An 11,229-nucleotide genomic window follows, 5' to 3' on the forward strand; every position below is an offset into this window, starting at 1 on the left:
GCAATTCACGTGGGTCATAAAACACGGAAATTCGTATAAACACGGGAAAAATCACATCCCTGATGTAATGACTGGGCCTTTTTAGAATGAAGCAATGATGGAATGAGTCTCCTAAAGTACCAACATATTACAATTAAACCACGTGACCACTGAGCTTCATGAAACAGCATTTATGCAAATGGCGTAACAGAGAACAGTTACACAATCTCAATACAACAGCAGTATTGAACAAAGAGCTGGTCATCTCTTGGGAAGAATCTGACGATGAAATAAGAAAAACAAAGTAAACAATCATATCTTGAGCCATTGAATTTTAAGTTTAAATGCGTTGATAAGTTTTTAGTCTTCTTTAAAGTCCTGAACGTGTAATCCTCCGTTTCTTAAAATGAGGATTATGGCACCTTCGGTATCAAGAGATTCTAACCCTCACAAAAATACAATAAGATAATCAGAAAACCAAACAGTACTGAACAATTTTCTGCTCTGTATTTTGTCTTATATAGTTCTAGTCACATATGTTGTGTCTGAATGTGTGTGCGCATTCACCATGATTAGACATTAATATTAAAGTTTGTCTCACAAACATCGGAAAGCTAAAGCCTTTTTTCAACAGCTTGTTAAAATATGGTGGACGCTTTGAAGGGGTAGTTTTCTCAGCACTCTTAAATACTTAGTGTTTACTGTAAATGAATCCCGTAATGCAGATACGGGACCATTCCTCTTCACCTTGATATCCTGAGAAGCGTTTCGAGGGACTAAAACGGACTACAGATGTTCGAATCTAAACAAAGGGTCTGTTCTGAACGTAAAGTGCTGATGAAGATGATGCTCATGTGAAATTGTCATTGAAGTATCAAATGGTTGTAATGCACAGGATACAGGACCTGTCTTTATGTCTGTCCAGCAGTCTCAGTGAGCAGGAAGACTCCAACTCCCAGAATTTCAAAAGGTGCAAATGTGTAACCCTAAAAGGAGAGGCGGAGCCTGTACAGTTCAGTCATTGTCGGAATGTTCAATGTGTGTCAAAAAGACTGTCTGACTGGCATTTTCAGTCAGAAAGCCTGGACCCCTTAGTCCGTCGTTGAGTTGTCTGGGTCAAATGGGAAGGTAAAAGTGCCTTGCCTTCAGCAGACGTCCTTCGCCGTACACTGGCCGTCACTCTTTTTTTTTTTTTTTTTTGGATGGAGGAGGGGAGGGGGTTTGGAGACATGCAAACACAGTCACATGGTCAGTCCAGTGTTTTACAATAGATGAAGAGTCAATATTGCAGTCACGTCACACAAGCTGTGCTTTTCCAGCATCTATCAACTCATCGCTGGATGCAGTTTTCCTGAATCGGGACTGATGGGATACGCGTGCTTTGAAGGGCTGAATGAAAGTTTAATGAAGGAAGTAGGTTATTTTAGTCATACGTAAATGTCTACTGGTCATGTTTTCTGCATGTCGCCATCGTTCCAGATCGGGCCAATGGCATCAGGGAAGAAGGACAAGAGGAGGGAAATGGGTTGACCGGCAACACACGCTCTTGTATAATCACACTCTAATTGAAATGTTCGTTTGTTAAATCCTTCGCTCTGTTGGGTCAGTGGGGCGTCTCTCACCCTACGGGGTGGATTGCTTGGAGAATAAGGGAGTGAGTGGAAGTGTTAAAGTTGGAAACCCTCCATGGGAGCCTCACACTGCTGGAAAAGGAACTGCTGCTGCTGGAGGTCAACAGCAGGCGCCAGAGCCGGATCTTCATCATCTGTGCTGAAGTAGCGTTCGATCAGGTCAAAAGCCTTTTGGTAGATCTCCTGGTTCTCATGACCCTGTAGGAACTCCAGTTTGTCCAACCCTGATGGAAAGCAATAGAAAAATTGTATCATAGTTTGTCTTTTTTAATCATATATCTGGTCATATTTAATTTTAAAGTAATTTCACAAGGAAATGGAAAAAAATAAAACAATATTAATATTCACAACTTTTACATATTAATATGAATATCAACATTTAAAACAAACATGAAACTGTATGTCCTAAAATCAAGTTTCCATCATTAATGACATTAAGATTTACACTGCTTAACATTAAAAAATTATTTATTGTTGAAAGTTTGGGATTTAATGAAGCATCTGAAGCCCCGAGAGACTAATTACAGGTATTTGATCAGTTAAGGACAAAAAATACGGAAAACTCTTTCTTCCCCCCTATTCAATAGAACGATACATCAGAACAGCTGGACAATAATGAGCCGGGCTTCTGACGTACAGCCCTGAAGCGCTGCACTGTGTTTACACTACGTGAACACCAAAGGAGAATGACATGGAAGAGAACAATTTGTTGAATAAAGTCATGTTTTTGTTTTGTTTTTTGCGCACAAAAGGTTTTTGTCGCTTCATAATAAAGGTTGAACCACTGTAGTCTTGTGTACTATTTTATCAATGTCTATCCTACCTTTCTGGGCCTTGAAAGTGGTTATAATGTTGCAGTCTATCGGGGGGTCAGAAAGCTTTCAGATTTCATAAATATCTTAATTTGTGTTCTGAAGATGAACGAAGGTCTTACGGGTTTGAAACGACATGAAGGTGAGTAATTAATTACAGAATTTACATTTTTGGGTGAATTAATCCTTCAAAGCTCAAAGTATATATACAGTTCACATAGTATGCGTGTTGACATCAAAACTGAAGTATACTTTGGTGTGAAAGCTTAAGGTTTAAAAATGATTCATAAAATGAATCAACATAAAGATGAAAAAAAAAACATCCAAAGTGTAATGTCTAACATACCATATGCCTCTTCAATGAGTGCGCAGTAGGGGTTGATTCCTCCTCCTCGTTTAGCTTCCAGCTCACCCAGCCGTAGGATGTTCTCCAAGCCATTTAGGGCCACCTGTACGATCTTTGAATCCATCAGCGTCAGAAGGTCACATAAGGGCTTGATGCAACCAAGTTCAACAAGATGCCTAAGGAGAAGATCAAAGCATTATAATCTATATAGCCATCTTGGTTGCTGCTGCAAGTAGTGATCCGAGACCAGGCTTAAGAAGTGATCTGTCTCACCCGATCTGTTCAGCAGAACCGCCAGATGTGGCGTTTGTGATAGCCCACGCCGCCTCCTTTCTTGTGCGGAACTCAGCTACTTGCAGAATACTTATCAACGGGGGGAGCAAATCTGCATCCATCACCATCTACAAGTTACAAAGATCAAGAGTGTGAGAGAGAAAACAACACTAAAACTGAAGTTTGTTATGAACATACTCCAAAGCATGTACCTGTATTTGTGCACGATTCCCAGCCGTGATATTGGAGATGGTCCAACATGCCTCTTTTTTAATGGACTCTTTCGGGCTACTCAGCAGGTGAAGCAGACTTTGCAGGGCGGAACAGTTAAGAATCACCTGTGCATGAGAAATCAAATGAAAAGTTACATCTGAAATATGTAGTAGTTCAACATTACAGGAGAGGTAGGGATTGCAGTATGTATTAGCTACTATATTACCGCATGATGTAGCCTAGTTGAACGCAGGTAACACGCCCCAAAATTCAATTCATGTAGACAAAAAAAGTCCCTGTGTGAGTTTTTGTTTTATATATGCATTTGATATAGTGGATATCACAACCAAACGTGCAGTTGTGAGTCTCAGAGCTACATGAATGAATTAGCGTTTTTGAGCGAATCAATGACTCAATGATCCATTCATTAAGGTGGTCACTTGCTTCGTTCCTGGATGAATCAGGAATAAATTACTCAATGACCTTAACTTTATTTTCATATTTAAAATATTACATTTAAAAAAAAAAAAATCACAACATTGTACATTATTTATGAAATTGTAACTGCAGTTCAAATACATGCAAATGCTTAAGTTTAGATGGAGCTTATGTGTTATTGAAACTGATTTCCTAGTTTTAAAACTCTAATTGAACTTATTGATTAAATGTAAGAATTCTACATGATGCATACACCTAATAAAGTTAGAAATAATTGCCCATATAAAAGTTAAAACCTGGAAAATCTTTTTTTTAACCAACAGGCCTAAACCCACAATATTGCAATACAAAAAAAGCACAATATTGTCTTATTATTATCAACAAAATCCCAGTAAATATTGAGATATTATTTTTTCATTTATAAAAAAAGGAAAGACTCACCTGAGTCTGTAGGTCATCTCCTGTGACAATGTTCCCCACAGCTCTTAGAGCAGGGGACACCACCTTATATTCTGCATGTCTGCAACACATGAAAACAACCTCAGAAAACTGTTTAAGTATCGCCACTAAAAATGCAAAGAAGAGAAGCCCGTTTAAAAGCCAGTGGTTCTCAACCTGAAGGGACTGGGGCCCAATGTAAACTTCCAGGTGACCTCAAGATGAATTAATTAAAATAATATGAATAAGAAATAAGATATTTCTTAATTTATTTTTTCTGTAAAGAGCCCATTGTCTTGGAAAACCTGGATAGTATATATGAGGTAGCTTCATTTTCAAAAATAAATGAAATGCATTTATATTTTTGGTTATGCTCAGCTCTAAAATCTAAAATAATTATTCGGTAGAAATAGTTAAAAAAAAAAAATCTCTCTAATCCTTACCCAGTAAAATCACAAATCAACATCGGAGAGCTTTTAAAACACAAAGGCTGAGAACCACTGACTTAAGCGAATCATTATTCTTCCTATCTGTGTTTCATGTCTTACAGCAGCAGCTCCACTAGTCTGCGACAGACTCCTGAGTCAATAACAGCCTGGATCTTTTCATTGGGACCGTCGGACAGATAAGAAAGAGCCCAGCATGCATCAGCCAGAATGTCAGTATCGTTCACAAAGAGCAGCCAGGACAGAACGCTGAGACACGGTGACACCTGCATTAAAAGACAAATTCAACTTAGATCTCACCTTAAGTTTAAAGGCGTGTACTCATGTGACTTAATTATGTTTAAATAAATTACTCAGTTGTTGAGTTAATATTGATTTATATTTTAATATGTTAATCCATGTCAATATATCAGAAAAGAAAACAAATGAACATTTTTCTCAAATTATAAAATCAACATTAACTTAAGATATTTATTTAAGCATAATTATTAATAACATGTTCTAGTTTAAGCAAACATGACCATGATGACACAATCTCATGATACCTATGATGAAGACTAAAGGTAATCACTTTAAATATTTCAAGTGAACCTTGACATCCCACATTATAATGTACAGAATTAAAAAAAATGGATATTCATTTTTTAACAGTGTACATTTTTAGTGTTTTCAAAATTATTGTTAGATGATTGTAAAAATCATCAAAATGTAAAGATGAGCTTGGCACAATTAATAATGTTTTTATTGTAAGGAAATTGAAGGAGATTTTACCTTGGCAAAATCTGGGGGTGGGTTTTTCCCTCTGCACAGGTTAGACAGAGCCCAGACAGCATTCCTCATCATAGTCAGACGATTTTGTTTAGCCAATAACCTGCAATTAGATCCTGCCTCATTAGAACAACCATTCAACAGTATGGTTGTTTTAAATGAATGCTTGCATGACTTACTGTACAAGAGAGGGTAGAATATTGCAGTCCAAAACATAATCTCTGCACTCAGTGCTGTCCCCTGCGATATTGCCTAAAGCCCACACCGCCTGGAGTGAAAACAAAGAAAAAAAATTGCATCAAATTAAATATTAAGTCCTATTTTATTACACCTAACTTGGTCTATGGCCCCATTTACACTGCATGGTTCAAGTGACCCCAATTTTTTCCTCTCATGTGTCACAGATCAGATATGACCGGTGAACGTGTAAGCAGGGAAAAAAAAACGCATGGATTCCGATTTTCTCGGATCGGATTCAGGCCTCACTCATATGTGGTAATAAATCGGATACGTGCATTTGCGTGTGCCATGTAAGCAGACAAATCGCATATATATATGAGATTTGTACGTCATTAAAAAAGTGACAACTCAGGTGGACACCACTAACTGAGATCACATGACTTATTTATTATAGGCACGATGGAAGACAAAGGATACACATAGCGGAGCAATACGGAGGTTTCATGTCTCTTAAGTGTTTAGGGCAAAGAGTGCAGGCAAAAATGCTAGGTTTTTGCAGAAATAAATCCGTATTTGAAGCCATTTCACGAGATATGGCGAGGCACGCTTTTAAGCGCTCGTGGCTACAGTGCCAACAAGGGCTTTCCTCTTTTTCTTCACCGTACCAGACCTTTTTTGATGACTTTTCAAAATATTGTGGAAAGAAAGACACTGGATAATTTTATTCGCATCTGCATCCATTGCATTTTGTCCTGTTTTACTCCCTTTTCTGGGTCAGAACGTCTACATTTGGTAGTTTCAGCAGTGCATAGTATAAATGCAAAAATGGGATACAGGTTTACTTATGAAACAAGATGTAAGCGGGTCGTCAAAAAAAGAAAATAGTCAGAAAATCGGATTGGGGCATCAAGACCTGCAGTGTTAATGCAGCCTATTTGTCCCCCTTCAATGTAAATGTGTACAGATGCTTACCTGTTCTTGTACATCCTCGAATTCAGAGCCGAGCATCTCAATGAAAATGGGCACCGCCCCAGCCTGAATGACCACACGTGTCTGGTGGGATGTTCCTGATGCGATGTTAGTCAGAACCCACGCTGCTTCAAACTGCACAGAGACAAAGTATGTGTCACCATAGTGCAGAAAAGCATTCACTAATGCACTATTCAAAAGCCAAAAACGATTAAAGATACCTATTAGACTTGCAAAATATACACATTCCAATAGTGCAAGCGTGTGCTGGGGGACTATCATGCCAGATGTCTCACTGCTGTGACTTGGGGCCTATGACTGGCAAGTGGTTCTTCTGGCACTAGACTGCATAGTTCATTTTAATTAGGGATGTGCACCACGACTAGACTCGTCTAGACTCTAGTCTAAGAAACCCCCAGAAGACTATCAAAAAAAAAACAAAGTAAGCAATGCATTTGAAATGGGCTACTTAATAAATCAACCAGTCAAATCCTGTACTGAATGCTGCAGAAAAATAGGTCATATGCTGTGCTTGTCTTGCATTATGATACAGCGTTAACTTAAAGGTATGGTAGGCAATTTCAGAGAGGCTAAAACAAACGTGTAAACAATGTAATCAACTAGCATTCCCAATATCGACTAACAGGAACAGTAGAGTTTAGTTGAATAGTCTCGCAAATCCCTCCCTAGTACTATTATGACCGAGATACCGCTTATTTAAGTCACCTGTAGCGTGCAGTTCTCTCTTCTTTTCAGGAACTCAACAAATCGCTCCACGACACCGTGGGTGGCAATGACCTCATCGATAGGGGGATTAGGCTCTAACGGAGAATTACAAAAATGGAGTTAGCATCCTTTTATCATAAATATAGATTATGTAAATGCTAGTATTTTAGTCTTTGGGGTCTTTCACCTTTAGATAAGAGTTTTCTGAAGCGCTGTGTTCCTATGAGCTGTTGTTCTGGGGAGCTAGAGAAGATCATCTGTATCATGTCCTCAGAAATAACATTTCCCTATAAAGAAGAAAAGACAAGAGTGACTTTTTTTAATCAGTTAGTAAAGATTTATGATTAACTAATGTTTTAACTTTCTCACTGTGATTTGGTCCATATTGTTGGCCTGTGATTCCAGGTATCCACTATCTGACATCCCATCATCCTCCAGTGTTCCATCCTCCTCCACTGTGGCCACATTTCTGCGCTTGAACAGCTGTAAGAACACAAAATCTAAGATCACTGTGTTTGATAAAATTACCAAAATGTCCATATAAGTCCTAATGCTGCAAGTAAGGGAAGTGAGATTTTTTTAATAGTTATCGTTACATTTAAATTTATCTTTACAAACAAAATTACTAGGTTTTTAATTTGCAGCTTTAAATTAAGCCTATAATGTGATTTTGAATGTAACGTAATTAATAAACACATTTGCTGGAAAATGATGGCAAAAAAATGGTTGGTTAATAATTTTCAACCCATTCTAAATGATACAACATTTTTCTTGCAACTTTGACAAATCCACATGATCACATCTATGTTGTGATAAGCAGCTACATTGTGTCACCTTTGTTTAAATCAACTCAATCTTCAACAACAATACCCAATTATGACAAAACAAATGTTTAATTTTTAAAAGACAAAAACATATGTAAGATTTAATGAACGCAGGACATCAAGTGACAATTCTGTCAACTCTCCCAAATCTCCCTCAATACATGCTCTCATGTTTAGTATCATACTGTTGTATGATACATAGTATCAGTTCTGTTGTCCGATAATCACTAGCATTGGCTGGGGAAAAAAAATGTAATGTCCGACAAAATGAAATCTCTCCAGTCAAACCGTCTGATTAAAATTGCATAATAATCCCACCCCACTAACAAAATCTGAATTTGAGAACAATCCTAAAATGTATTAAGCAAAAATACACCCAAAACAAACTCAGCTTCAAAGCAATGAAAACATCAGCAGGTGTTGTGTATGGATCACACGTTGCGAGTATGTTAATCTTTTCTTGATATCTAATTATTATTTTAACATTCAGTGACACATGGTCTAAATAGTTCATTGATTGTAGTATTGGAAATTTGCAAGGCTGCAAACCATTTTTTTCCAAACCATTTTTGCAATTTGCAAACCATAGAAAAAAAACAATTGGTGTTGATTGACGGCAATCGGACGTTCATGTTTTTTCCATCAATTTGAAAGTTAGGCTAATAATAACATATTGCATTCTATACGGCCTGATTGTCATTTAAGTTACATAGCCTGCTTCCAGTTTTCCTCAACTTGACTAATTAAGAAGCGATATTTGACTGATATCATCAAAATGTCCATAAAAAGAAACATCTTTTGTTTTCTAGTGGAAACTCTGGTCTCATATTTACCTTTATACAAAACACCTAGAGAAGAATGAAATAGAATAACAGAAGCCACTCTCATATCTCCAAATATCTTACTTGTTCATCTTTCTTTTGTTTGCGAAGTTGCAGGCCTTCTTCCTCCCTCCTCCTCCTCATCTCATCTGTGTTGAGTGATTTGTTTTTATAACTTTTGAGACGTGCATTGTCCTTCCCCTGACTCATGATGTTGCCTGCTGGAAAAACACAATCAAAGCAAGATGAGCACAAAAGGAATCACCAAGACCCATTAAAATAGTGGCTACTTGATCTAAGCTAGATGGCAGTCTTTGCCTCTTCAAAAGCTTATTTAATGTCACTTGTTTCATCAGCTGTGGACAAGTACACCAATCACAATGTCAGATAAGCATTCATATCCACCGTTTGTGGAATAACTAATCTGACAGCACAAAAAAATACAGAATATTAATGCAGCCAGTCAGAGCTGTAACATATTTTTCATACATTTCAATGGTGGGTTACACAAGCAAACAAGGTTTTGTGACAATGTTGTTTAGCCACAAACTGGAAATTATCTGTGTAGCATTAAATATAATGTTCTAAAAAATATATGCACATTTAATTAGATAATGCCTTAACTGCGTTTAGCATATTTCAGACAATTTAGAAATACAAAGCAATTGACTTCATTTACAATGATTAATCAACAGGGGAATATTGGTGATATCCATTACATAACATTTGTACCCCATTCACCCGTGTTGTTTTGCCTTAAGATACTAAAAATAAGTTAAACAGCCAGATTGGAACCGAGCTTGTCATGGGCAGTGGCGCTTCAGCCCGCAGTGAAGGGTAGCGACTGATCCAACCATCTCTCGACCAAAACACACCAATCCAACCGTACATGACGCCTATAAAGCAAATACGGTCGATTCAAGGCAATACAACGTAATTTTAGGTCATCACAGGGTAGTGATCATCGATTGAAGAGCAGGTTTGTTGGTAATATCGTCTTAACGCCAGACTCGCCTCTCCCTCCCAGATCTGCGCAGCAGCCTCTGTTAGCTCCCTTGCTAACCTGCTCCTATAAGGTTATCCGACAGCTGCTTTATATTTGTGTTTTAACATTTCTATATATTGAATTTAACATCATATAGGTTTAATAAAACCATTCTCACACAAATAATCCACATTGGCGTACTGACCTGTCAAAAAAATCTAGTTTTTCCCTGCGTCGTTTAAGCTGCTACTGTTCAGCCTCCGCCGGTATAGTGATAATACTGCGCATGCTCACTGGCAGAGGACATCGTGTGCGAACTGAAGCGCATGTGTAGTTCTCGGTATTGCCAGTTTTGTGTAACGAACGCTGTTGCCATGTCCACTTTTTATAAGAAACCTGTGAATTTTTAAATATTTAATATTTAATCTTATAAACATGGCCAGTAGCAGGGCGCAATTTTTATAGCTTATTTACAAATAACAGTTGTATTTGGACTTGGTAATTATGGTGTTTGCCAATAAAATTTGAATAGCCTACTTGATTACAAATGTCAAGTCAATTATTCTGTAAAGCAGGTCGTCTAATAGAGTTTGTTTCTCAGCAGCAACTAGTCTTGCATTCTAGTCAATTTATCAACATTTTACGCTTTAATGCTATACACAGTGATGTGCCGTGACCCGTGAGGATTACGCTGCATATTTTATTTTTCGTTGACGCAGGATATTTCAGAATATTTATAACAGAACATTCTGTTATTTATAACAGAATATTTCTTGCAGTTCCTTCAACTGTCAGATCCTCACCCGTTTCAAAGACTATAGTTTTTGAGCATGTGTTTCCCAGCAAGATCTGGCAACACACGTGGTTTAAAGAGATTTAGTTTTTTTTTTATCTTTTTTGCGCTGCACTGTAGACTATCATGTTAAATGTTTCTCTTTTCACTACAAAGATATTATACAAAGATAATGGTTTAACCAAAATCTCTGTGTTGTTGTAGCCTACATTATTTGTAAAAAAAAAAAAAAAAAAAAAAAAAAAGCCTATATAAAAGAACTCTATTGAATTTTACAATATAACGTTTATTTACATTATCGATATTTTATCTAACCAATTTAGAAAATAATTTGGCTAATGACTGATGGCAACCAAAGAGATAATGCGATACGCATGTTCTTGTTGTTTTATCTCATAAATGGGCCTATGATGTGATGTAATATACGCTATATTGTAGACATCACATCATAGGTCTATTTAATGACCAGGCACAACGGAAGCAGAAGCACCCCAATATAGTCTCATTCTTCGTGAAAAATATCATCCATCCAAGTGTCCTTCACCTGGACACGATTCTGACGCTAGGGGGCAGCCAGTAATCTGTGT

At 37.4% G+C, this 11,229-nt stretch overlaps 1 protein-coding gene across 4 annotated transcripts; it reads right to left on the reverse strand.

Annotated features, from left to right (window-relative positions):
* Positions 1-155: 155 nt before the first annotated feature.
* Positions 156-10,196, reverse strand: kpna1 (karyopherin alpha 1 (importin alpha 5)). 4 transcript variants are annotated; one of them, XM_039666971.2, is made up of 14 exons: positions 10,055-10,196; positions 8,949-9,085; positions 7,589-7,702; positions 7,407-7,506; positions 7,220-7,314; positions 6,497-6,628; positions 5,524-5,612; positions 5,348-5,447; positions 4,679-4,842; positions 4,134-4,212; positions 3,254-3,379; positions 3,042-3,169; positions 2,769-2,944; positions 156-1,834 (listed from the first exon to the last, which is right to left on the reverse strand). In XM_039666971.2, exons 2-14 carry the CDS (start codon positions 9,072-9,074, stop codon positions 1,647-1,649), a joined length of 1,617 nt encoding a protein of 538 aa, XP_039522905.1. In that variant the 5' UTR covers positions 9,075-9,085; positions 10,055-10,196; the 3' UTR covers positions 156-1,646. The 4 variants fall into 4 exon arrangements, with proteins under 4 accessions (XP_039522905.1, XP_039522906.1, XP_088981987.1 ...); XM_039666972.2 differs by having other exon boundaries at positions 8,949-9,082; positions 10,055-10,122; XM_089125861.1 differs by lacking the exon at positions 10,055-10,196 and adding an exon at positions 9,879-9,899.
* Between the last annotated feature and the right edge of the window lie 1,033 nt (positions 10,197-11,229).

The sequence above is a fragment of the Pimephales promelas genome, chromosome 22 (assembly GCF_988280905.1).
Source record: "Pimephales promelas chromosome 22, fPimPro1.hap1.1, whole genome shotgun sequence".
NCBI lineage: Eukaryota > Metazoa > Chordata > Actinopteri > Cypriniformes > Leuciscidae > Pimephales > Pimephales promelas.

Excerpts from the sequence above, each read along its gene's own strand:
- kpna1 (XM_039666971.2), bottom strand. The coding sequence starts at position 9,074 with ATGAGTCAGGGGAAGGACAATGCACGTCTCAAAAGTTATAAAAACAAA. Across the intron at positions 4,843-5,347 it reads CACCCCCAGATTTTGCCAAG|GTGTCACCGTGTCTCAGCGT; the intron begins GTAAAATCTCCT and ends CTTTTAATGCAG. Across the intron at positions 4,213-4,678 it reads AGACTAGTGGAGCTGCTGCT|ACATGCAGAATATAAGGTGG; the intron begins GTAAGACATGAA and ends CATGTGTTGCAG.